The sequence below is a fragment of the Macrobrachium rosenbergii genome, chromosome 7 (genome assembly GCF_040412425.1).
Source record: "Macrobrachium rosenbergii isolate ZJJX-2024 chromosome 7, ASM4041242v1, whole genome shotgun sequence".
Classification (NCBI taxonomy): domain Eukaryota; kingdom Metazoa; phylum Arthropoda; class Malacostraca; order Decapoda; family Palaemonidae; genus Macrobrachium; species Macrobrachium rosenbergii.
In genome coordinates, this window is record NC_089747.1 from 39,793,321 (window position 1) to 39,821,238 (window position 27,918).

General features: G+C 37.6%; 1 protein-coding gene across 1 annotated transcript in view; it reads left to right on the top strand.

Annotated features, from left to right (window-relative positions):
• The window catches only part of LOC136840329 (uncharacterized), a 98,484-nt gene that overhangs the window by 52,895 nt on the left and 17,671 nt on the right, over positions 1-27,918 (top strand). Inside the window, 1 exon segment of the mRNA XM_067107022.1 lies at positions 22,103-22,782. Within this exon segment, the coding sequence (XP_066963123.1) occupies positions 22,103-22,782 (680 nt within the window).

The following is a 27,918-nucleotide window of genomic DNA, read 5'->3' on the forward strand; positions in this document are numbered from 1 at the left end:
TGGTGCCTGGTCGAAGGTAATAGGTTGCATCGCTTATGGATTAACTTGGCTTGTTGTAAACAATGAGTCACTTTAGCACCAATCTCTCTCTTTTTTTATTTTATTTTTTTTTTCTAGTTTATACTTTAATTATGCATCGAATTTCAGCTCGGTCTGAGTCACTCAGAAGTGTACAAGTGCTTTCGTCTGGGAGAGAGAGAGAATGAGTTTTTCTGCGAGCATTGTTCATTTCTCTCTCTCTCTCTCTCTCTCTCTCTCTCTCTCTCTCTCTCTCTCTCTCTCTCTCTCTCTCGCATCACTTAAGGTTCTTTGCAGTGTCCCTTCCTAATGCCCCTAGCTGCTATAATAACCCCTTTCATTCCTTTTACTGTACCTCCGTTCATATTTTCTTTCCTACACCTCACTTTACACTCTCTCCTAACAGATCTTAAAAACTACTGAGGCTAGAGGGCTGCAAATTGGCGTGTTGATCATCCACCCTCCAGTCATCAAACATACCAAATTGCAGCCCTCTAGCCTCAGTAGTTTTGATTTTATTTAATTTTAAGAGTTTTATGGGCCGTGGCTGAGGCCACCACTGGACGGAAAACTCGATTGCGCCGAAGAAACCTCGGCTCATTTTTTTACTTATTTACTTTCGATTTCCCTTTGAAGGCTGAATGACCTCCTAGGTCCCAGCGCTTGGCAAACACTGGAAGTGTTACTACCCTCTGAAATCATAATTTGTCTTATATTTGCAAATAAACGAATAAGTTTTTTTTGTATAAACTTTTCATTATTAGTGAAATAAAATTATATTTTAAAAAATTGTAAGAAGGCTATTAATTAGAATGACAGATTGTCATTGATTGATTGACTGTGGCTATAAAACTGGAGTCACAAGAAAGATTCTTATTGATTGACTGATTGTAGCTGCTAAAACTGGCGTTACAAAGAAAGATTCTTTTTGATTGATTGATTGCGGCTGCTAAACTGGCGTGACAAGAAAGATTCTTATTGATTGATTGATTGTAGCTACTAAAACTGGCGTCACAAGAAAGACCCTTATTGATTGATTGCTTGTGGCTACTACAACTAACGTCACAAGAAAGATTCTTATTGATTGATTGATTGTGACTGACAAAACTGGCATGACAAGAAAGATCGTGATTGATTGATTGATTATGGCTGCTATAACTGGCGTCACAAGAAACATTGTGATTGATTGATTCTACTAAAACTGGCGTCACAAGAAAGATCGTGATTGATTGATTGATTGTGTCTGCTAAAACTGGCGTCACAAGAAAGATCGTGATTGATTGATTGATTGATTGTGTCTGCTAAAACTGGCGTCACAAGAAAGATCGTGATTGATTGATTGATTATGGCTGCTATAACTGGCGTCACCAGAAAGATCGTGATCGATTAATTGATTGTGTCTGCTAAAACTGGCGTCACAAGAAAGATTCTTATTGATTAATTGATTGTGGCTTTTAAAAGTTCGAAACGGCAGGGTGTGAAACGGAATAAGAGGGGGTCAGTGAAGACCCCTGAAGTATGCCTACCCTACGAAGAAGACACGTCCTTGAAGAAGGGGAAGTATCTGCCATTCTCAAGAGAGTAATCGAATCTCTCTGCTCCCGCCCAATTCCTGTAACTCTGAAGGCAAAACTGCCTCAGACTGGCTTGATACCTGTGGGTTGACTTGTGGGTGGTGAAGTACAAGGAAAAATTGGGCGCAAGGTCACGATTAAAATGTGGTCAGGTCGTCTTGGGACCCCCTCCAGATTGTGGGAAAATTGATCAAGGCTTCTTGGTGAATTTCTGAGCGAAAACGATTCAAGACTGTGTTCCGTTGTTATTTATATAGATATTTAGATGCATTTACTGTATATAAGTAGTCACACATACATAAAACACACACACACACATACATACATACATACATACATGAATATGAATGAACTCCCAATCTTCCAAACGCAAATCAAAGCTTTACTATTTACCTTACCCTTCTTACACAATCCCTGGAGTTGTTTCAGGGCCTGAAAGTCAAGATAATCTTTTCACGATTGCATATTTTTCTTGCGCGTAGTCTCTCTCTCTCTCTCTCTCTCTCTCTCTCTCTCTCTCTCTCTCTCCACTTTTTTTTATTGACCAGTTTAGGGCAGTATTGCCTTCGGAAATACAAGAATAGGGTGGGAATCTAGAGATCGGATACTCTGATTCTTATAATATGGGCCTCGCTTACTCCAAGGTCCCATAGATATGAAGAGAATGTGCACCGCTTTTATATATATCAGTCTTTTATCTCTCTCTCTCTCTCTCTCTCTCTCTCAATCTATATTATATATATATATATATATATATATATATATATATATATATATATATATATATATATATATATATATATATATATGTATATATATATATATATATATATATATATGTATATGTATATATATATATATATATATATATACACATATGTATATATATACATATATATATTGTCACGATGCGTATCAAGTACCTGGTTATTACACAACTAATCTCAAAATTCAAAAATATACCTCCCTTCAGCCAGATACCTGAACTCTCATAACATTAATTATTACGACTGAGTACTCTAAAGGTAACAGTGATCCCTTAAGAAAAACTTATTTATTACTTGAAAAATCAAGCTAAGTCTATCAGAATATGTGTGAGGTATCAAAAATTAAACTAGAAATATTCTAGAGTAGAAGGGCATCACTCCATCAAAAACTCTAACTGTTTCCCTGGTCTTAATTCACTTTAGCAAAACTAAAAGAACAAAACATGTTTATCACTTTGCCTTATGCACACACAATCAATCCTATTCACTGGTGATCAATAAATGAAACACTTTTTCTAAAAATGTTAAATACAAAAATTTATTTTTAAATTCAAAGTTTATAACTAGAATTCACAATTAATTAGAATTCACAATCTGAAAAATTTATTATTACTTGAAAATAATACAACACTCAATTAATTCTTGAATTAAATTATGAAACAAAACTAACTCACAAAAACTTTATCAGGAATTTAAATTAATCAAGCAAAATTTAAACTATCAAGAATTACTCAAGATTTGAAAAGAAAATCTCAACAAATGAAATATTAAATTAAATATGCAATGTTAAATTACGTATGCAATGTTAAATTACCAAGAAATATTTAAAATGTTACATAAATAAATGTTACATCAAACATAAAAAATGTGAAAATATAAAGAGATTGTAAATAGAAAAACACACAAAATACACATAAGATTTATCAATAATGATTTCACTTGGTCAAAATTTCCTAACTTATCATACCATGGTAATAATAAGTAAAATTCACGTTACCTTACACAACTTGTGAAAACCTCTGTAAATCACTTGCTGCAGCTGCATTACCACAAAACACACTTTTTTACCAGGCGCCGTTACAAACTAAATAACTTTACTAAATTCAGATCTCAAAAGTTAACGCTAATACGTGACCACAAAACACTACGTCAAAAGTAATCTCTTTCTAAGAACTAGAGAGAGAGAGAGAGAGGGAACCAAATCAAATGGTCTCAGAAATCAGAATGAAACAAATTTTACAAATCAACTGGTCTCAGAAATCAGAATGAAACAAATTTTAGGATTCCAGTAACACATGAAACAATTACATGATGTCATTAAAGCATTTTGGGTGCGAGATACAAAAGTTCTAGAAGCAGGGAGGTGACGTCATTAAAGCATTTTGGGTGCGAGATACAATGGAGAAGCTTCTAGAAGGAAAATGACGTCATCCCAGCAAAACGTTTTGAACGCAATCTTACAAAACATGACGTAACTGATCAGGACACGTATTCTTTCTCTCAAAGTGGCGTACATGACTCGAACAATGCATGTAACAACATGAAATCACTCATCTTGAGCTCGTATGGGACGAATCGGCATTTGTTTTCCAAACCTGTCATCATTAACCCAAAACAAAGCGCTCTCTCTTATCTCAACTGATGACAATTGAAATGAAACAAATCCTTGGTGGACACACACACGTGTTCATATACTACGCTTTTATCAAGAAAGATATCCGTTCTAAACTACGTTACTATTAAAATTGTATTATCAATTCTAAATTACGCTGTTAAGTTACTTAATCATTAGTTCTTTTGAGATCTGATGCCAAACTAAATACGAGACACTAACGATCATTATCATTACACATAACACATGAAAAAAAAAAATAAAGTAAATATGTCAAAATTATAGGAGGATATACGCATTACAAGGCAACATCATGAAATTATATATATATATATATATATATATATATATATATATATATATATATATATATATATATATATATATATATATATATATATATACACATACATATACATATACACACATGTATATTAGGGTGGGCTTGGCAGTCCCACGCCATGCCCCGCGGGCATGGGTATGACCCATTTGCTGACTGCATCTGCCATATCTCAGTGTGATACCCTTTCCCAAGAGCTGATCAGACGTGTACTATAAATTTGATTGCAAAGTCAGAATGTCAACGTGAGTCATCATAAAAAAAAATGATGAATTGATCGCCATGAGAATGTATGTGATTCATCACTTAACTGAGTGAAGAATGAATGAGTAAATATGTCAGTGAATAACTTGATGATAATGAAATTCTCCTGAGTGAATGGATGAAGAATGCATGAGTAAATATGTCAGTGAATAACTTGATAATAATGAAATTGTCACGACTGAGTGAAGAATGAATGAGTAAATGAGTCAGTGAATGAATGAATGACTGGATAATGAAATGTTCAGGAGAAATAAGGAGGAAATTGGACGAGACAGATTCACCTTTATTCTCTCTCTCTTTATCTTGTTCTTCCTCTCGGTTCTCTCTCTCTCTCTCTCTCTCTCTCTCTCTCTCTCTCTCTCTCTCTCTCTCTCTCTCTCTCTCTCTCCTTTTCCTCCCTCTCTCCCTCTTCATTTCTCTCCTCTCACTCTTTTCCTTCCTCTCTCTCTCTCTCTCTCTCTCTCTCTCTCTCTCTCTCTCTCTCTCTCTCTCTCTTCCCCCTTCTTCCTCGTTCCATTCTTCTTCTTCTTCTTCTTCGTTCCCTTCCTCTTCTTCTTCTTCTTCTTCTTCTGCCATTGACGTAATGGGTTTTACATTCGATATGTAGGTCGGATGTACTATAGCCTCCAATTGCTCCCACGGTCCTTATATTTTTGTTATTATGCAGATTGCCCCGAGCAACTCGATATCCGATAGAGAGAGAGAGAGATAGAGAGAGAGAGAGAGAGACTGAACAAACGGGAGAGAGGTAAAGGTAGAGAGGTAGAGAGAGAGAGAGAGAATGAATAAAAGCGGGAGAGAGATAAAAGGTAGAGCGATTGGAAGGAGAGAGAAAGAGAGGCTGATGTGGAGATAGAGAAAAGAAGGAAATAAAAGGTAGAACAGGAGAATCAGTGGCTGAATGAATGGGAATATCTGAAAACGTGAGGGTGATTGGTGTAGATAAGTAATGAAAGGAGAGAGAGAGAGAGAGAGAGAGAGAGAGAGAGAGAGAGAGAGAGAGAGAGGTACGGAGGTAGAAGGTTTTCAAGGAGAGAGAGAGAGAGAGAAGAAGAAAAAGAAGAAAGGTAGATATAGATTGAGCAGAGAGAGAGAGAGAGAAAGAGAGAGAGAAATAATAAATTGAGCAGAGCAGGGAGGCACCAAGAAAGCTGTATAAGTAAGAGAGACGAATGAATGGGAGACAGAAAGAGAGAGGAAGAGATAAAGAGAGAGAGAGAGAGAGAGAGAGAGAGAGAGAGAGAGAGAGAGGGAGGAATTCAAACAGGAACCAAATGAGATCGTATCTATGGAGAAGACATGTTTGCCCCATAAACATTCTTTGAGGTTTGTGTGTTTAGTAAGTCCAGTAGAGCAAAGCCATTTAGTTTTCTGTCCGCCCTCAGGTCTTAAAAACTGCTGAGGCTAGAGGGCTGTAAATTGGTATGTTGATCATCCACCCTCCGGTCATCAAACGTACCAAATTGCAGCCCTCTAGCCACAGTAGTTTTTATTTTATTTAGGGTTAAAGTTTAGCCATAACCGTGTGTCTGGCAACGATATAGGAAAGGCCACCACCGGCCCGTGGTTAAAGATTCGTGGGCTCCGGCTCATACAGCATTGTACCGAGACCACCGAAAGAAAGAAAGAGAGAGAGAGAGAGAGAGAGAGAGAGAGAGAGAGAGAGAGAGAGAGAGAGAGAGAGAGAGCCACCTTCACCTATGGAAATTATACGGGCTCGTCCGAAGTAGCGGCTGCGGCTGCGGCAGGCGGCGAGGAAGGAGGGAGCTACTCGCTTTCTGTCGCTCGCAGGATTTCCGGATTAGCGAAAGCGAGACTCTCACCCCCACGGTCCGAAATGCCGGGTGCGGACCCCTTATCCGGCACGGTGCCAGTCAAAAGTGGCGTTTTGCCGCTCCTTGGCGGCGCTGGGTGGGCCGGTTTAATCTGAAATGTCCATACGTCTGTTTGTATGGTATACGAACGCTGTTGCATAGAAAAAAAGGAGGGGGGTGGGGAGGACAGGGAATATGCAAAGAGCGGAGATAAAATAATATACTGTAGCTTTTTGTGCGGAACGGTATATATATATACTGGTAGCTCTGTTTCTCTCTCTCTCTCTCTCTCTCTCTCTGTATATATATATATATATATATATATATATATATATATATATATATATATATATATATATATATATATAATGTGTGTGTGTAGATATACATATATACATTTATTTATTTATATATATACACACAATATTTATATGTATGACTTTTCTCGAATACATATCCATTATCTTATTTTAAAACCACATTTCTTTAAAGTCTAAAACTTAAAGATGACACGGAAATACTTTTTACATATTCCATTTATCGTCGTCTACAAACGCCTGTTTCGACCATTAACTCATGGCTATCAAATGGCAAGCGATAAAACTGTTAATAAGTCATTAATATCAAATTGACTTTAAATTTACTTTACCCTGGCCATGATTTATACCCAAAGGCTTTATGTTTCTCCTTATCATGACTAGAATTCTCACTAATGAGGCTTTGTATGTAGAGTCACGGTGACTCTCTCTCTCTCTCTCTCTCTCTCTCTCTCTCTCTCTCTCTCTCTCTCTCTCTCTCTGTAGAAGGTAAAGCTCTCTCTGAAAGCCCTCTCTCTCTCTCTCTCTCTGTAGAAGATCTCTCTCTCTTCTCTCTCTCTCTCTCTCTCTCTCTCTCTCTCTCTCTCTCTCTCTCTCTCTCTCTGAGGTTTGCACTTCGAAAATTGTCATAGTTATATAATTATTATTATTATTATTATTATTATTATTATTATTATTATTATTATTAATGAAAAAGCAAAAGATTAAACGCTAGAGAAGCGAGGAGATGACAAAGAGAAGAAAAAAAACAAGAAATATCAGAAATATGAAAAGAAGAGTGGAAAGAAAAAGAAATAATATAGCGGAAAACGGGAAGAAGAAGAAGAAGAAATTGAAGGAGAAGAAGAAGAAGAAATTGAAGAAGACGAAGAAAGAGGAAGAAGAAGAAATTGAAGGAGAAGAAGAAGAGGAAGAGGAAGAAATTGAAGAAGAAGAAGAAGAAGAAATCGAAGAAGAAGAAGAAGAAATTGAAGAAGAAGAAGAAGAAGAATGAGAAAGAGATAAGAAGAAGAAAAAAAAGAAGAAGAAGAAAGAGTAATAAGAAGAAGTAGAAGAAGGAGAAGAAAAAAGAAGAAATGGCCATTACTTGGACAGGAAGCTGCGTGTAATTTCACCCCGTATACAGTTGTTAGACGAATGAAATGAAAGCTATCACATCATAATTTATCCCCGCGAGTTTCTGTGTGCGTGTTTCTGTTTGTTCAGTGTACGTGTGTTTGTGTGTGTGTGTTTGTTTCTTACATAACACATACATATATACATAATAGATATATATGTATATATATATATATATATATATATATATATATATATATATATATATATATATATATATATATATATATATATATATTTATATATATATATATATATATATATATATATATATATATATATATATATATATATATATATATATATATATATATATAGAGAGAGAGAGAGAGAGAGAGAGAGAGAGAGAGAGAGAGAGAGAGAGAGATTATAGATACGTATACAGGGAGAGAGAGAGAGGGGGATTATATATATGTATACAGGGAGAGAGAGAGAGGGGGATTATATATATGTATACAGGAGAGAGAGAGAGAGAGAGAGAGAGAGAACGAACATGATTCTCGGTGACCTCAAGTAATCAGGATCAGTTTAAGTTATGGGTTCTGTTGAAAAGACGGATTTATGAAGAAGCTCCTCTCTCTCTCTCTCTCTCTCTCTCTCTCTCTCTCTCTCTCTCTCTCTCTCTCTCTCTCTCTCTCTCTCTCTTTCACAACTCCATAAAACTGTTGAAGACTGAATCGAGCACAAAAAATGGAAGACAGATATGCAAAGGTTATGTTGATGGAGAGAGAGAGAGAGAGGCAGCAGTATGTGTAAGAGACAGATACTAGTGGACTTAATCCACGAATGATCTTAGAAGCATAAAAAGAGAGATGGACAAATGAGAGAGTGTGTTCAGGATGTACCAAGGGAGAGAGAGAGAGAGAGAGAGAGAGAGAGAGAGAGAGAGCTCGTTAAGGGAGCGTGTGTAGCAGTGGTCCCAAGACGTGATAAGTTGCAGTGTAAATCAATCTCGCGTTTCTTTAGTTGGGATGTTATTTTTCTCTCTCTCTCTCTCTCTCTCTCTCTCTCTCTCTCTCTCTCTCTCTCTCTCTCTCTCTGTGCGTCATCACGGAGAGAGAGAGACGAGTATTATCGCCCTCCTGATCACCGCCTGCTTGCTATCATACGAATTCCTTCAGAATTATCCTAATACAGTTGCCTTCCCCGACCGTCACTCGATATGCACACGGGAATTAAATATTTGTTTTCGTAGTTATTTGGCCTCAGTTGAGTATTCTAATGTTTTTTATTGTGTGTGTGTGTGTGTTTTTTTTTTTTTTTTTAGTTTTTTAAGTTTTCTGTAAAGGAAAACTGTTGAGATAACTTTTTGTCCGTCCGTCCGCACTTTTTTCACTCTGCGCTTTTTCTGTCCGCCCTCAGATCTTAAAAACTACTGTGGCTAGAGGTCTGCAAATTGGTATGTTGATCATCCACCCTCCAATTATCAAACGTACCAAATTGCAGCCCTCTAGCCTCGGTAGTGTTTATTTTATTTAAGGTTAAGGTTAACCGTTGATCGTGCGTCTGGCAACAACAGGCCACCACTGGGCTGTGGCTAAGAGTTTCATGGACCGCGGCTAAGAGTTTCATGGGCAGCGGCTAAGAGTTTCACGGGCCGTGACTGAAAGTTTAATACAGATTATACGCTGTACTTGTTTAAGATTTTTTTTTTTTAATCTGGTTATCAGTGGCTGTCTTTCTAGTGTTGACATTCAGTTCACTAAATGAAAGGCTTTTAAAAATGTTCGACTAGGGTAGAAAGCTTGCTTGAACATATCTATTTAGGAAAATACTTTGGTAACGGATAACATAGGTCTAGTATACAATTAGAGCCATATAAAATCGAGAAAAGACTTTTGTAACGGATAACGTAGGTCTAGTGTGCAATTAGAGCCATATAAAATCGAGAAAATACTTTTGTAACGGATAACGTAGGTCTAGTGTGCAATTAGAGCCATATAAAATCGAGAAAATACTTTTTACGGATAAACTAGTGTGCAATTAAGCCATATAAAATCGAGAAGGTCTAGTGTGGAATTAGTGCCATATAAAATCGAGATTAATACTTTTGTAACGGATAACATAGGCTTAGTGTGCAATGAGAACCATATAGAATTTAGCAAAGGTTAAGGTAGGTCTAACGAACAATTAATGCAGCATAACATCAAGAATGTTGACGTTTCCGAACGACACAATCAAACAAAAGCTGCATAAAAACACAAGAGAGTTTATCGAGGCGTCAGCGGCCGCTGTGTAAAATTCACTTTCGAGAGAAGCGACTTGGTGTCTTCAGGTTTGGGGGATCTCCGTCTGCGCTGAACCGGTCAATCGGGTCTTCCTCCTTGGGCGAGGGCCCTCTTTTCTAGGCTATACACACTCTGGGGGGAGGGGAGGGATACTTGGATACTTACTCCTGTTGCTAACTTTGATATCAGGTTCATTTACATCCCCGTCTGCGCAGTCTCTGCGCGTCGGTTGCGTGTGAATGCATTTATACATTGGCGAGCTGGAGATTTCTAAATAGAAAAACACAGAAACGAACGATTTTTAAATGATAATGATTCGAGTTCCTTTCCCAAGTCTTAAATGAAAATGATTCGTGTTCCTTTCCCAAGTTTTAAATGAAAATGCTTAATGTTTCTCTTCCAGGTTTTAAATGGAAATGATTCGAGTTCCTTTCCCAAGGTTTAGATGAAAATGATTCGAGTTCCTTTCCCAGGCTTTAAATGGAAATGATTCGAGTTCATTTCCCAAGCTTTAGATGAAAATGATTCGAGTTCCTTTCCCAAGTTTTAGATGAAAATTATTCGAGTTCCTTTCCCAAGTTTTAAATGAAAATGATTCGTGTTCCTTTCCCAAGTTTCAAATGGAAATGATCCGAGTTCCTTTCCCAAGCTTTAAATGGAAATGATTCTAGTTCCTTTCCCAAGTTTTAAATGAAAATTATTCTGGTTCCTTTCCCAAGTTTTAAATGAAAATTATTAGAATTCCTTTCCCAAGTTTTAAATGAAAATGATTCGAGTACCTTTCCCGAGTTTTAAATGGAAATGATTCGAGTTCCTTTCCCAAGTTTTAAATGGAAATGATTCGAGTTCCTTCCCCAAGTTTTAAATGACAATGATTTGAATCCTTTCCTAAGCTTTAGATGGAAATTATTCGAGTTCCTTTCCCAAGTTTTATATGAAAATGATTCGAGTTCCTTTCCCAAGTTTTATTTAAAAATGATTCGAGTTCCTTTCCTAAGTTTTAAATGAAATAGTTTGAGTTCCTTCCCCAAGTTTTAAATGAAAATGATTTGAGTTCCTTTCCCAACTTTTAATTGAAAATGATTCGAGTTCCTTTCCCAAGTTTTAAATGAAAGTGATTCCAGTTCCCTTCCCAAGTTTTAAATGAAAATGATTCCAGTTCCTTTCCGAAGTTTTAAATGAAAATTATTTCAGTTCCTTTCCCAACTTTTAAATGAAAATGATTCGAGCTTCTCTCCCAAGTTTTAAATGAAAGTGATTCCAGTTCCTTCCCCAAGTTTTAAGTGAAAATGACTCGCGTCCTTTCTCAAGTTTTAAATTAAAATGGTTAGAGTTCCTTCCCCAAGTTTTAAATGAAAATGATTCGAGTCCTTTCCCAAGTTTTAAATGAAAATTATTCAAGTTCCTTTCCAAGTTTTAAATGAAAATGATTCGAGTTCCTTTCCCAAGTTTTAAATGGAAATTATTCAAGTTCCTTTCCTAAGTTTTAAATTAAAATTATTCGAGTTCCCTAGGTTTTAAATGAAAGTGATTCCAATTCTTTTCCCAAGTTTTAAATGAAAATGATTCGAGTTCATTTCCTAAGTTTTAAATGAAAATGATTCGCGTTCCTTTCCCAAGTTTTATATGAAAGTGATTCGAGTTCCTTTCCCAAGTTTTAAGTGGAAATTATTCGAGTTCCTTTCCCAAGTTTTAAATGAAAATTATTCGAGTTCCTTTCCCAAGTTTTAAATAAAAATGCTTCGAGTTCCTTTCCCAAGTTTTAAATGAAAAGGATTCGAGTTCCTTTCCCAAGTTTTAAATGAAAATGATTCGAGTTCCTTTCCCAAGTTTTAAATGAAAATGATTCTAGTTCCTTTCCCAAGTTTTAAATGGAAATGATTGGGTTCCTTTCCCAAGTTTTAAATGGAAATTATTCGAGCTCCTTTCCCAAGTTTTAGATGAAAATTATTCGAGTTCCCTTCTCAAGTTTTAAATGAGAATGATTCGAGTTCCTTTCCCAAGTTTTAAATGAAATTATTCGAGTTCCTTTCCCAAGTTTTAAATGAAAGTGATTCGAGTTCCTTTTCCAAGATTTAAATGAAAGTGATTCGAGTTCCTTTCCCAAGTTTTAAATGAAAGTGATTCGAGTTCCTTTCCCAAGTTTTAAATGAAAATTATTCGAGTCCTTTCCCAAGTTTTAAATGAAAGTGATTCGAGTTCCTTTCCCAAGTTTTAAATGAAAATTATTCGAGTCCTTTCCCAAGTTTTAAATGAAAATGATTCGAGTCCTTTCCCAAGTTTTAAATGAAAATGATTCGCGTTCCTTTCCAAAGTTTTAAATGAAAATGATTCGAGTCCTTTCCCAAGTTTTAAATGAAAATGATTCGAGTCCTTTCTCAAGTTTTAAATGAAAATTATTCGAGTCCTTTCCCAAGTTTTAAATGAAAGTGATTCGAGTTCCTTTCCCAAGTTTTAAATGAAAATGATTCGAGTCTTTTCCCAAGTTTTAAATGAAAATGAGTCGAGTCCTTTCCCAAGTTTTAAATGAAAATGATTCGCGTTCCTTTCTCAAGTTTTAAATGAAATGATTCGAGTCCTTTCCTAAGTTTTAAATGAAAGTGATTCGAGTTCCTTTCCCAAGTTTTAAATGAAAATGATTCGAGTCTTTTCCCAAGTTTTAAATGAAAATGAGTCGAGTCCTTTCCCAAGTTTTAAATGAAAATGATTCGCGTTCCTTTCCAAAGTTTTAAATGAAATGATTCGAGTGCCTTTCCTAAGTTTTAAATGAAAGTGATTCGAGTGCCTTTCCCAAGTTTTAAGTGAAAGTGATTCGAGTTCCTTTCCCAAGTTTTAAATGAAAATTATTTGAGTTCCTTTCCAAAGTTTTCAATGAATTTTATTCGAGTTCCTTTCTTAAATTTTAGATGAAAATGATTCTAGTTCCTTTCCGGAGCTGTGTGATTGTGGCTGAATCCTCTGTCTATAATACTTCCATTGGTCTAATGATATTATTTGTTTGTAATTGTGGCTACAAGTTTTGTCAATGGTATTTCCATCTGTCTAATGATATTTATTTGTTTATCGGCTAGTAAGTTTCTTTTTGAAATTTAGCCTGCGTAGTTTTTTAAACTCAGATTTCCACCTTACGAACAAGTAGAGGTAATTTTTTTTTTTTTTTCAATGTGTAACTCAAGGTTTTGTGACGTTAGTACTGGTTATTTTTCTAAGCTCTTATTTATGCATTTATTGACCTCTCTTATGTGAATTTTTCTGTAACAATAGATCTTTACAGAACAAATTGGGAAATGTATCTCGCCACATATTTGTTCAGCTGCTGACGATGTTTTTGTAAGGTTTTACTTGGCTATTCGCACTGCTGTTAATTGTTGAGCTTTTGAGCAGCAGCTAGACTTATATATGAATAAACAGAACAGTAAACAACAGACACAGACACACGCGCACACACACACACACACACAAAATCACTCGTCAAACCATCATGACTACTGCTCAGTTTTTTCTGGAGTGATTATTCTCTCTCTCTCTCTCTCTCTCTCTCTCTCTCTCTCTCTCTCTCTCTCTCTCTCTCTCTCTCTCTTGTTGCTAGGAGGCGGGTCGGTTCCTTTGCCGGCCAGCAAACAAACAAACAAACGAGCAGAGTTTGTGTGCGGTGGATTAATCAGCTCATTAACAAACAGCATATATTTGTTTATCAACCCATATATGGGATGATGGCGAAGAGAGAGGCTGTAGTTTGTAGACTAGCCGACCTTTACACGCTGGATGAATTAAGGAGGATGGTTCAGTTATTCGCAGTTGTAGTAGTAATAATAATAATAATAATAATAATAATAATAATAATAATAATAATGGCGTCACCATAGTGGTGTCAGAATTGTCTGAATATTGATCATTTGCAAGAGGGTACATACGCCTTTATATTTCCAAAATTAGTTCAACTCTCTCTCTCTCTCTCTCTCTCTCTCTCTCTCTCTCTCTCTTCTCTCTCTCTCTCTCTCTCTCTCTCTCTGCACGCAATCTTCATACACCTACACCAACCTCGGTTGTTTTGAATAAAAACAGTGTCAAGCAAAAACTGAAGTGGAACCAGGCTCTCCTCCTGCTCTACTCCCTGTTTGGAATCGGGCCAGGTTCTTCTTGTATGATCTAAAAAGGAATTGTAGTGATGGCAGGGTTTATATATCAACCTCTCTCTCTCTCTCTCTCATTATTATTATTATTATCATTAGAAGGATCTTAGGAGTTTTATTCTGTGTAGCAAACAGCCGCCACTCATTTGCATGGACCTCTCTCGGGGTAAATGAGGACGAAGAAGAAAGTTCAGTGAGTTTTTCAATGGTTTTAGTTTTCTGTAAATGAAAACTTTGTCTGTCCGCCCTCAGATCTTGAAAACTGCTGAGGCTAGGGGGCTGCAAACCGGTATGTTGATCATCCGTACTCCAATCGTCAAACATACCAAATTATAGCCCTCTAGCCTCAGTAGTTTTTATTTTATTTGAGGTTAAAGTTAGCCATGGTCGTGCGTCTGGCAACGATATAGGACAGGTCACCACCGAGCCTTGGTTAAAGTTTCATGGGCCGCGACTCATACAGCATTATACCGAGACCACCGAAAGATTGATCTTTTTTCGGTGACCTTGATTATACGCTTTAGCGGCTGTATAGAAAACTCGATTGCGCAGATAACTAGAGCAGTTTTAGATGGATTTTGATGCAGTTTTATAAAGTAGAAAGTTAATTTTTTTAGGTAAAGAAAATTTTTTTTTTTTTTTTGTAGCAGAAGCATTTGTTTTTGTGAATCAGAGAAATTTAATTTTGTGACGCAGAAACATTTAATTTTGTGAATCAGAAAAATATGATTTTGCAAAGCAAAAAAAATTAAATTTTGTGAAGAAAAATTTCATTTTGCAAAGGAAAAAAATTAAATGTTGGGAAGAAAAATTTTTATTTTGCGAAGCAGAAAAAATTTTATTTTGCAAAACAGAAAAATTTAATTTTGTGAAGCAGAAAAATTTCATTTTGTGAAGCAGAAAAATTAAATTTTGTGAAGCACAAAAATTTAAGTTTATGAAAAATATTTAATTTTTGAAGCATGAAATTTTATTTTTTTATCAAAATTTTTATTTTTTATGTCCACCAAAAGCAAAAAGATTTGATTTTGTGAAATAACAAAATTTAATTTTGTGGAGCAGAAAAATGTAACTTTGTTAATTAAAAAATGTTTTTAGCAGAAAAATTGAATTTCTTGACAAAAAAATAATTTTTTGAAGCAGATTTTTTTTTTTTTTTTTGTTCACGAGATAACTAGATTTAAAAAAAGACAAGTATATAATATTTGAAGGAGAAACATTAATTTTTTTAAAGAATAAATTTTTTTACGAAATATTTATTTTCGTTGCTTGATGTACTTGTTATGAAAAGTGGCGTCGCAGCGCTGAAGGTCATTACCCCCAAACATGAAAAAGAGCGGGAAATTTAACCCATTTAAAAAAAAATTAGGTGATTTAAACGACAAAGATGAAGGTCTGTAAACTAAGGTCAGTGGTCAAAGCATCTTAAATGTAACCACTCCTTTGCCTTTTAACATTAATGATCCTTGATTCGGGTCAGTATCTGGATGGGTCATCACCAAGAAAGGCCAGACGCCATTGGCACGCAAGGCCCCTGAACATCTATTGGGTGGTGGTGGGCTTGCAACCGCATCCCAGAATAACTATTAATAATAATACGTAGGGGGTCAGTGCCGTCAGTGTCCCTCATGTGGTGCACTGTAGGCATTACTTAAGGTTCTTTAAAGCGTCCCTTCCTAAGGCCCCTAGCAACCCTTTTCATTCCCTTTCCTGTACCTCCGTTCATATTCTCTCTTCCATCTTACTTTTCCACCATGTTACACCTTTCAAACCTCGCTGCTCTCAGTTTCCCTATCAGCGCTGAATGACCTCATAGGTCCCAGCGCTTGGCCTTTGGGCCTAAATTCTATGTTCTGTTCTAATAATAATAATAATAGTAATAATATATTTTTTGTTTAACTTAGTCTAGGGGAAGTATATTCCACATTTCACTGCCACAAACTTTGGAACAAGAAAATGTAATAAGAACATAATGTAATCTACTTGATATATATAATTTAAGCCCGGGCATAGTTACCCAATCATGTGCCCAAACCTTGCCCAGCGTTTCAGACGGTACGAGAAGGCATAAAGACAATAAGCAAAAAGAAAAAATGGCAAAAAATGGCGTCAGAAAAATGAAACCGGATGATTTCACAGCAATTACTCCACAGCTTGAGTGCTGGTTAATAGGAATATTATAGATATTTTGGCCTCTTCTTAAATAGTACTGGAAGGAAGGTCTTTTTAATTCGTCCTTCTTTTTGTACGAACTAGCTTGTCCCATTTTTTTTTTTTGGGAGGGGGGGTGTTTTGGTTTTTCAATTTTCCAAAGTGTCTTTTAAGTTTTTGAGACTGTAACGTGTCAAATTGCAGCTGCCAGCCTTGTCACATTCTCCAACCAAATCCCCACAGACATGAGGTAATGAGAAGCTCTGAATTGTATTGTAATCTTTGAAGCATAGTTTCTCGAGATATTTGAAGCCTAGGTTATCAACATCTTTGAAGCCCAGGTTATCAAAATATTTGGAGCCTAGTTTACCAAAATCTTTGAAGACTCGTTTATCAAAATCTTCGAAGCCTGGTTTATAAAAAATCTTTGAAGCCTTGTTTCTAAAAAATTTTTGAAGCCTAAGTTATCAAAATCTTTGAAGCTCAGTTTATCCAAAATCTTTGAAGCTTAGTTTATAAAAAACATTTGAAGCCTAGTTTATCAAAATCTTCGAAGCCTTGATTACCAAAATCCTTGAAGTCTGGTTTATAAAAAATCTTTGAAGCCTGGTTTATCAACATCTTTGAAGTCTAGTTTATCAAAATCTTTGAAGCCTAGTTTATCAAAATCTTCGAAGCCTAGTTTATCAAAATCTTCGAAGCCTAGCTTATCAAAATTTTTGAAGCCTAGTTTATCAAAACCTTTGAAGCCTAGGTTACCAAAATCTTTGAAGCCTAGTTCATCAAAGTCTTTGAAGCCTAGTTTATCAAAATCTTTGAAGCCTAATTTATACAAATATTTGAAGCCAAGTTTACCAAAATCTTTGAAGCATAGTTTATCAAAATCTTTGAAGACTAGTTTCACAGAATGAGGACAAAACGGCTTATGCCCCTTCGTCAAACTAGGGACGAATTAGAGCAGAAAAGAGACTCTGGTTTTTTATGGTGGTGCGGGGGCGGGCGTGGTGGGATTATCTGTTTAAAGACATGATTGATGGCCTATGTCTGAAAATGACCAGCCTTTCTTAAATGGCTGATCACGACCCAGGCGATAATTGTTGTGCGTCCGATTTGGGGCAAGGTATTTCTTGACGCTCTCTCTCTCATGCAATTTCGTGTAATTGCTTGCTTTTGTTTGCCCCTCTCTCTCTCTCTCTCTCTCTCTCTCTCTCTCTCTCTCTCTCTCTCTCTCTCTCTCTCTCTCTCTCATGCAATTTCGTGTAATTGCTTGCTTTTGTTTGCTCTCTCTCTCTCTCTCTCTCTCTCTCTCTCTCTCTCTCTCTCTCTCTCTCTCTCTCTCAAAACAAGGGGCGTTCCAAAGTTTAGCAGGAGTGGAAATGAAACAGTCACAGAACTGTGCATTTTGATAATATATATATATATATATATATAATATATATATATATATATATATATATATATATATATATATATATATATATATATATATATATATATATATCTCAAGGTTCAGATATCAAAACCTTTCATTCCGCCTTCCCTTAGACGACAGACAAATACCCACAAACGAACGGTCTCAAACCTTGCCCCTGCCCAGTCCCAGCCAGCCTGCATATTGCGTATTACAATACCCAATACCCACATCACGGGCAGCTGTTTGTTCGTGTTGCGCAACTCACGGCGTAATACGTAACACGGACACTTGGATGAGAACTTTAGGTTGCTTGACGAAGGTAAAAGGGATGTCTTCGTCACACTTTCTGAGGACTGTTAAAAATGATAGTTTTTTTTATTGAGGTGATTGGAAAATTAGGCATTTATTTTTTATTTATTTTTTGGAGGAAGGGGAATTAAAAATCCTTCCTTGGAGGAGAGAGGGAACGGGAATTGAAAATTACTTTTGCTGTGGGGAAATGGGAATTAAAAATTCCTTTTTTGAAGGGAAACAGGAATTTAAAATTTCTTTTTTGAGGAAAAATGGGAAATAGAATTCCTTCCTTGGAGGAGAGAGGGAACTGGAATTAAAAATTCCTTTTTTGAAGGGAAACAGGAATTAAAAATTCCTTTTTTGAAGGGGAGAGGGATTTAGGAATTCCCTTTTTGCAGGGAAAAATGGATTAAAAATCCTCCCTTGGAGGAGAGAGGGGAAAGGGAATTTAAATTTCCTTTTTTGAAGGGAAACAGGAATTAAAATTCCTCCCTTGGAGGAGAGAGGGAACGGGAATTAGAAATTACTCTTTTGAAGGGAAACAGGAATTAAAATTCCTCCCCTGGAGGAGGGAGGGAACGGGAATTAGAAATTACTCTTTTGAAGGGAAACAGGAATTAAAAATCCTTCCTTGGAGGAGAGAGGGAACGGGAATTGAAAATTGCTTCTGCTGTCGGGAAAGGGAGGGATTTAAAGGGATTAAAAATCCCCTTTTTCGGTGGGAGAGAAGAGGAATAAAAGAAATCCCTTTATTGAGAGAGAGAGAGAGAGAGAGAGAGAGAGACTCCCACTATTAATGACGACTTTAGAGAGAGAAGGAATTGTAGGAGAGAGAGAAAGAGAGAGAGAACAATTTAATAATCCCACTATCGATGGCGACTGTAGAGAGAGAGAGAGAGAGAGAGAGAGAGAGATAGGAAAGAACATCTTAAAAATCCCACTATTAATGAGAACTTTAGAGAGAGAAGGAATTGTAGAGACAGACAGACAGACAGACAGAACAATTTAATAATCCCACTATCGATGGCGACTGTAGAGAGAGAGAGAGAGAGAGAGAGAGAGAGAGAGAGAGAGAGAGAGAGATAGGAAAGAACATCTTAAAAATCCCACTATTAATGAGAACTTTAGAGAGAGAAGGAATTGTAGAGACAGACAGACAGACAGACAGACAGAACAATTTAATAATCCCACTATCGATGGCGACTGTAGAGAGAGAGAGAGAGAGAGAGAGAGAGAGAGAGAGAGAGAGAGAGAGAGAACAATTTGAAAACCCCACTACCGTTAGCTACTGTAGAATAAGAAGGAATTTTAGGGGCGGAGGGGAAGAAGGGTAGTGGTTGTGTATTTGTATGGGGTCAGGGGAGAAGAAGAAGAAGAAGAAGAAGAATAGGAAGAAGAAGAAGAAGAGAATAAATAACACCAGAAGAGAGGAACAGAGACTCCTTCATAGCAGTGACGTGCATAAATAAATCCTTGTTGTGACAAGAGCAATTACGCAAGGTGTTGATGAGATGCCTATCTTTTGGGCATGATTAATGACACTGTAAGGCACTCTCTCTCTCTCTCTCTCTCTCTCTCTCTCCTTCTTCTAGTTCAGAATCAAAAGGCTTCGTTTTTTCCTTCTGTAAAAGACAACAATGATTTAAGTATGACTAATTCTCTCTCTCTCTCTCTCTCTCTCTCTCTCTCTCTCTCTCTCTCTCTCTCTCTCTCTCTCTCTTCTTATTGATTTGGTTAGGTTGATCTCCCCTTACAATGATGTATGTTTTGTGAAAATTTTAATAATAATAATAATAATAATAATAATAATAATAATAATAATAATAATAATAATAATAATAATAATAATAATAAGCATGATCATCATCGTAAGTTTTATTATTATTATTATTATTATTATTATTATTATTATTATTATCATCATCATCTTCGATATAGACTTAGAGTAATTATTATGAACATAATTCCCATTGAGAGAGAGAGAGAGAGAGAGAGAGAGAGAGAGAGAGAGAGAGAGAGAGAGAGAGAGAGAGAGAGAGAGAACGACCATAAGAAATATATATTAGGAGAGAAAAGAAACACAAAAACAAAAGGGAGAGAGAGAGAGAGAGAGAGAGAGAGAAAGAGAGAGAGAGAGAGAGTTACGTAACTAATGTAAACACACCAATCTAGGGACATCAGAGAGAGAGAGAGAGAGAGAGAGAGAGAGAGAGAGAGAGAGACCTGACATCCCTACCAAGCATCTGGGATGGTCATTCACTGACATCGAACAATGCACTTGTCTCTCTGTAAAATGTCGAGGCCGATGGGACTGGCAACTCAGTGGGAAAGTAAGGCGCGGGAGAAGAGTGCTAAAGTATTTCGTGGGTGGAAACTTAATCATTTTGTTTATTTGATTTCATGTAGGAAAGTTAGATGTGGATTCTTACAGAAAATGTTAATCTATTTGTATATAAAATTAATATTACTCTATGGCCCGTAGTACTCTTCACGTGGCGCACTGTAGGCATTACTTAAGGGTCTTTGCTGCTTTCCTTAGCAATAATAATAATAATAATAGTAATAATAATAATAATGCTCCTTTCACAGTAGCCTTTTTTACAGTGTTCCTTCTTAACACTACGAACATAAGTACAAGATTCTTACGACGTACTTAGTATGATTTAGGCTGTCTTATGTAGCGATCTATTAATGGTACCTGATATACTGACCAGCATAATTATCAGAAACATCTCAGTCTGTTATGAAACCTGTTTTTTCCACTGCGTTATGCAAGGACCGCCAACGCAAAATCCCCCCCCCCTCACCCCCACCCTTAAGACCCCCACAGGTTGGTAGTAGTGCCGTCATTGCATCTCACGTGGTGCACTGTGGACTTTACTTGATAAGGTTTCTTTGCAGCGTCCCTTCAAAAGGCCCCTAGCTGCTATAATAACCCCTTTCATTCCTTTTACTGTACCTCCGTTCATGTCTTTCTCCTCTGCCTTGATATCCACCTTCTCCTAACAACTGAAAAAGGGGTTCCTTCCTGTTAACAATTTGGTGACGAATAGTCTATTAGTATTTCCTTTTGTCATCTTTTCGGTTCACCCTAGTTTATACGACCTTGACCTGGTCTTCAAGGTCACAGACCATTTTTGTGCCCAAAGAACAAGTTTTCAGTTTCGATTAACATTGATTTTTATGGGACCTAGTGGCAGGTATTTCATAAATTGGGATATATGCAGTAAATGTTTTGCCCCGCTGTCGAACTCCTCCAACATTCCAGAGGTCCTCCTTTATTCCTCCTCACACCGTTGGACTGTGGGACAGTCTCCCTACTGAGGATGTCGTGCGATTGGAACTTCTTCTTCAGAAGTTCAAGCGAAAATGCGATGCATTGCTACACTAATGCTATTCTTCTTGCATTTTGGTACATTTTTATCTGTTTATCTATTTATCCATTTATTATTGTTTTTCTTTTTTAATAAGCGGGTTCTCTTCTTTCTGTATTTCGCTTTACTTCCTCTTACTTCTTCCTAATGAACACCTTAATATTCTTTGGAAGCTTCTTGAATTTCAAGTCAGTGGCCCCTGTGGTGGTGGGCTTGTTCCATATGAATAGGTTTCATCCACTGAATAATAATAATAATAATAATAATAATAATAATAATAATAATAATAATAATAATAATAATAATAATAATAATGTTGTAAAAGAGATCAACAATCAATTTGAAAACCAAGTTATTAGGCAATGTCCCTTCCCCTGTAATCAGTGTCGATACAGTTTGGAAAGAATTACAGGTAGCAAAATGACTGGTGAGTCGAGGAGGGAAAAGCGGTAATCTAAGTTATGCCTATATTTTAAGGGTTCTGAATTCATATTTTGGTTTTTCAGTGACTAAAAAGGTGTTGGTAGAGACTGCAAGAGTTAGTTCATTAACTCGTGAAGCTGTTTTAGCAGAATGTGACAAAATCATTGATAGGAATTTTGGTATACAATAATTGTATTTCTGATGGCTATTTCCCTTCGATGAATCCCCCTTTTCTCTGACCACCTATCCACGTTTGCTTTCAGACTGGTGTGGGTCGTGTCCTTCTGCGGGCTACTGATGGTATGGCAGGCCCCGCCCCCCCTGTCCACCTCCTCACTGCTACACCCCTCGTCTTCGTCCGTAGGCTCCGAGGACTCTGACCAGGAGTTTCTGTTCCACCGGAACCGCAACAAGCTGGTTCCTCGCACCCACGTCAGCAACTGGGCCTATCTGCAGCCGAAACCCAGGGAGAGGACGGACTCCTGGAAGGAGAGGGTCGACCCCTGGAAAGAGCAGACGGATTCCTGGAAAGAGAACGCTGACTCGCCGAAAGAGAAACTGGACTCCTGGAAAGAGCAGACGGATTCCTGGAAAGAGAACGCTGACTCGCTCAAAGAGAGACTGGATTCCTGGAAAGAGAGCTCTGACTCGCCGAAAGAGAAACTGGACTCCTGGAAAGAGAAAACTGTTCCCCTGAGAGAGAGAACAGAGCCCAGCGTCAGGGCCAAACCTTACTCTAAGATTAGTTTCCGCAACGGGGAGTCTTCGACGAGGAAATCCCTTGGAGTCTCCGGAGACGGGGGGCATCTGCCCATGAGTAGCCCCATAACATACCACAGGTCGAGGATCAAAGATGCCACCCCCAGAGGGACTAATGCCCTTTCGTCCCTTCCTCCCGATGACAGAGAAGAAAGGATGCCCCTTGTTCATCACACGAAAATGGGTAAAGAGTCTTTATTTCTGTGTGTGTGCAAGCATGTGTGTTTCTGTGTAGTGTAGAATGTTTGATATACCTTTCTGTCATCGTTCGATCAGCTGAGTTAACAAATCACCCTTGTTCAATGTTCCTGTCACCTTGAATTCCCATGCACACTCGATCATCCATAATCTTAAGTCCCTTTTGTTCCAACCCCTTTTTCACACCATCATCCCAGCAATTTCTGTGTCATCTCCTGTAACTTCTGCATATCTCCAGATTCCACTTAATTTCTGTCCTTGAACATGATAAAAACTTCAACATTTTTACTTTCTTTTTGCCTTCATCGTGCACGTTTCAGTCCCATACTTCACGAAGGAGATTTGGCTCAACAGTCTCCTTTCAAACTCTCTTCAAAATGTCTGCATCCCACCTCCCAACCTCCCAACTCACTTGCTTTACCTAATGAGGAAAATGACTGTTCTTACAGCTCTTTCGTACCTACCCTGATCCATTACATTTAATGCCAAATGCCAACAGGAACCATTAGCTTCCATTTTTCCACCATCCAGTTTGATGTTCATTGTTTACTCTTGCTGAGATTCGCTTTTTAACAACCTTTCTCTCTAGTTCCTGCAGTTTCTTTTCACTGTCCCCATAGCGCTGTATCATGAACAAATGCCATCCGTTCCACGTTCCACTGGAGACCTGATTTCTTGTCCCTAGCTGTGGCTTATTGAATTCCTCATGTGTCAGTCTATCCCATTAAGATATTGGGTGGTTGTAGAGACATAACTCACCCTTGCCTCAGACCTACTTTAACACCAAACTAGTCAATCTACCATCTAAATTTTCTGACACACACTGCATACCACATAAAAATTTTAATTGTCTTCAAAAAATTGCTTACAAAACTATCTTAAACTTTCTCCAGATTCGTGTACACCACACACACAGCTTTGTCCATTTCTGTAAACGTTCTTTAGATCCAAGTGCATCACATGTAGCTTATCAGGCGCCCTACATAGCTGAATTGTGTCATGATAAGCACCTTGTCCTCACATCCTTCCCCAACACTCTACACATTAGATCTCTGTCAGTTCTTTCATGAGCTTATTCAAGGTCAGCGTATGTCACACATAGCTTTTTCCTAACATTCTCTTTATATATTTTTATGACGACCACTATATCAAACACTTATATCCAACAGTTTACTCAATTTACTGCAAAAACTCCATCCTTATTAAGTATGCTATCCCTTTGTATATCACTTACATTTGCATTTAAATCACTCAGCACAACCACCCTATTTCATTCTCCAAACCCAACCAGACACAGAGATTCAGACATTCTCAAAAACTCACTCTCACTCATTTCTTTCCATTCATGTACCATTTTCACCCACTATCATAACTTTACTTATCGCCACGTCCATTCTCATTCATATTTTTTTATGATGAATGCGGTATTCACAAACCCTCATCATTTTCCTAACCTACACTGCTCTTTGCCTGCCAACCCTTATGTCATCTGTCGTACTTTCGCAGTCAAAATCCTGTTGTACACTTTCCTTAGTATGATATTTAATAATATTTACTTAAACAGTTTCCTTAGCAAGGCTACTCCGTAATGGGGGTACTGCCGTCATTGCACCTCACACGGTGCACTGTAGGCATTACCAAAGGTTTTTTGCAGCGTCCCCTCAGCTCCTAGCTGCGACCCCTTTCATTCCATTTACTGTACCTCCATTCGTATTATCTTTCTTCCATCTTGCTATCCACCCTCCGCTAACAATTATTTTCTAGAGCTAACTGCAAAAGTGTTCCTCCTGTTACACCTTTCAAACCTTGCTGCTGTCAATTTCCTTTCCAGTGCTGAATGACCTCGTAGGTCCCATTGCTTGGCCTTTGGCCTAAACTCTGTGTTCCATTCCATTCTCAAAAGCGTTCGTTATTACATCTGTATTTTTAACTTCTGGATCGTGAGTGCAACTCCTGTTTCGTACACGTACAAAGAACGCTCATAAGCAGTGTGTTTAACACCCCAACGCTTAAAATGTCATTCACCCTTATCTCTCTCTCTCTCTCTCTCTCTCTCTCTCTCTCTCTCTCTCTCTCTCTCTCTATATATATATATATATATATATATATATATATATATATATATATATATATATATATATATATATATATATATCAAGATATATGTATATACATACATACATATATATATTATATACATACACACACACACACACACACAACAATAAAACGGGTACGCCCGAAGTATCAGGGGAACCTTAGCACAAACGCCCATCGTTTCTACTAAGAAAGCAACAACCAACTGGATATAACACACAGTACACTGTACATCCTCCGTGCACCGTTACCGCAGCCGACATCGTAAAAACCCAGTCTTTTATGAAGAGGACCCCATAACGTCCTGCCCTTATCTCTTTGACAAGGACTGCGACGGGAACTGATGCGCAGAAGGGGAGTGAGAGTTTAAAAGAACAGAAAAAAAAAAAAAAGAACGGAAAGTCCCGCGCAAGTCCTATCGGGACCCTATGGCCAAATTTGGTCTTGCTCCTTGCTATAAGATGATGCTTCTACCTAACCGCTGTTCCTTTCGCTCTGCAGAGAGAGAGAGAGAGAGAGAGAGAGAGAGAGAGAGAGAGAGAGAGAGAGTCCCCAGCATACGGATCCTAATGTTATCTTCATTTAATTTTTTACTGAATTATTTATTTCTGTTATTTATGTCTTGAATCGTTCTCTCTTTCCGCGGCTGTTTATAAAAACAACAATATTAATAGTTAATAATAATTTTTTTAGACACTTCAAATCAAAGTATGCGAATCTTTTATATTTATATTTAAAACTGACCAAGTGAACGATTTTTATACATTTTAAAATTAAAATTGAAAATACATTTAAAGTCCTTATTTTTTAATGCCAAAATGGCCGTTGTGTGCATAAAAGCGTGAAGATTTCTACAAGGGAGGTTTTTATGGAGTAGAGTCATGGAATGTGGGTTTTTCTGACCTATTCTTGACCTTACCAGCACAGCTGGTGACCTGTCACACCTGTTTGGGAAGCAGTGTCACACCTGTGTCTTGGAAAGAGTGATGTTGATTAATCTCTCTCATCTGTGTTCTGAAAGCACTGTTATTGATTCAGCTGTCACACCTGTGTTCTGATAGATAGTTAAATAGACAGATAGATAGACAGTTAGATAGATAGATAGAATACAGAATTTAGGGACCTATGAGGTCATCCAGCACTGAAATGGAAATTGAGAGAAAAGGAGGTTTGACAGGTGTAACGGGAGGAAAACCTTTTGCAGTTGCTCTATGAATCAGTTGTTAGGAGAGGCTTGAGGAAAGTAAGATGGAAGAAAGAGAATACGAACGGAGGCACAGTAAAAGGAATGAAAGGGGTTGCAGCAGCTAGGGGCCTTAGGAAGAACCTTAAGTAATGTCTACAGTGCACCATATGAGGTGCACTACGTGGACCTCTGCTTTGAAAGCAGTATTATTGATTGATCTGTCACACCTGGATACTATTAGGTTTTAGTTGTTTATATATGCGTACCTTGATCCGTTTTCTAAAACTATTATATTTTTCTTTCCTCTCTCTTATTTCTCGTTCTTTATAGTTTTCTGTGAAGAAAACTATTGTGCCGGCTTTGTCTGTCCGTCCGCCCTTTTTCTGTCCGCCCTCAGATCTCAAAAACTACAGAGGCTAGAGGGCTGCGAATAGGTACGTTGATCACCAGCCCTCCAATCATCAAACATACCAAATTGCAGCCCTCTAGCCTCAATAGTTTTTATTTTATTTAAGGTTAAAGTTAGCCATAATCGTGCATCTGGCAACGATATAGGCCATGCCACCATCGGCCCGTGGTTAAAGTTTCATGGGCCGGGGCTCATAAAGCATTATACCGAGGCCACCGAAAGGTGGCCTTGATTATACGCTGTACAGAAAACTCGATTGCGCAGAAGAAACTTCGACGCATTTTTTACTCGCTTCAATTATGGACCTTCGTTTTTCTCTGGAATCTTGATTTGGGAGTTAGTCAATAACCTTTTAGTCTTTTTGTTGTGTGTTTCCACGACTTGATATTGATAAAACAATGACAGCAGCACAGGAAGTTATTGTAAAGAGATATTTTAGCAAATAATGAACGTAGAATTCGATATTAATAAAAAATAATGACAGCAGAACAGGAAGTTATTATACAGAGACACTGACAAATAAGGAACTTGGACGCGCGTCTCTCCTCAGAAACACCAAGAGAAATATTTCTAAAAGATATAGATGTATATGTGTGTGTATACTTTAGGTCCCAGACTTGGAATGAACTGGGGTGTGTACATTGTGGACTATCTTTTGTTGCCTAAACGGGCAACGTTTGTATAGGGGAAGCCCTGTACAAGGCAAGGCCTTCTCTCAGTTCTCCAGATGGATGACCACTTGTCTGTGGACACTCGGGATAAGCCTTGTATGAAGACGCCCTTTGGAGAAACCTTTTGGGGAGTCTTGAGACCAGCACCGTTTATTCTTTGATGCTTCTGTCAGTTACAGGATGAATTTACCAGTGACCCTTGTCTTGGCTTTCTCTGGGAACACCCAGTTTCAGGGAAAGTCTGTATTTTCAATTAGACCCCGTAGGGGGTTTAGGCAGTGCTGTCAGTGCACCTCACGCGGTGCACTGTAGAGGCTTTCATTAATAAAGTTCTTTGCAGTGTCCTTTCCTTCCTAAGGCTCCTAGCTGCTGCAACCCCTTTCATTCCTTTGACTGTACCTCCGTTCATATTCTTTCTTCCGTCTTACTTTCCTCAACCTTCTCCTGACAGTCGTTTCATGGTGCAGCAGCAAAAGGTTTTCCTCCTGTTACACCTCTCAAACATCCTTTTCTCTCAATTTCCGTTTCAGCGCTGAATGACCTCATAGGTCCCAGTGCTTGGCCTCTAGCCTAAATTCTATATATTCCAGTTCCAATGCTTTCGTTTAGAAAAGCCCCCAACCTGGCGTCTGTATAAAGCCCAGGCTGGAAGGCAGCGAGAATCAAAGAAGAGGGCAGAGAAAGCATTAGGCTTAACGTCCAGAGGTACTGTGGTCCTAGAATACAGAAGTTGGAAGAAAAATCCAGAGCAAAGGAAAG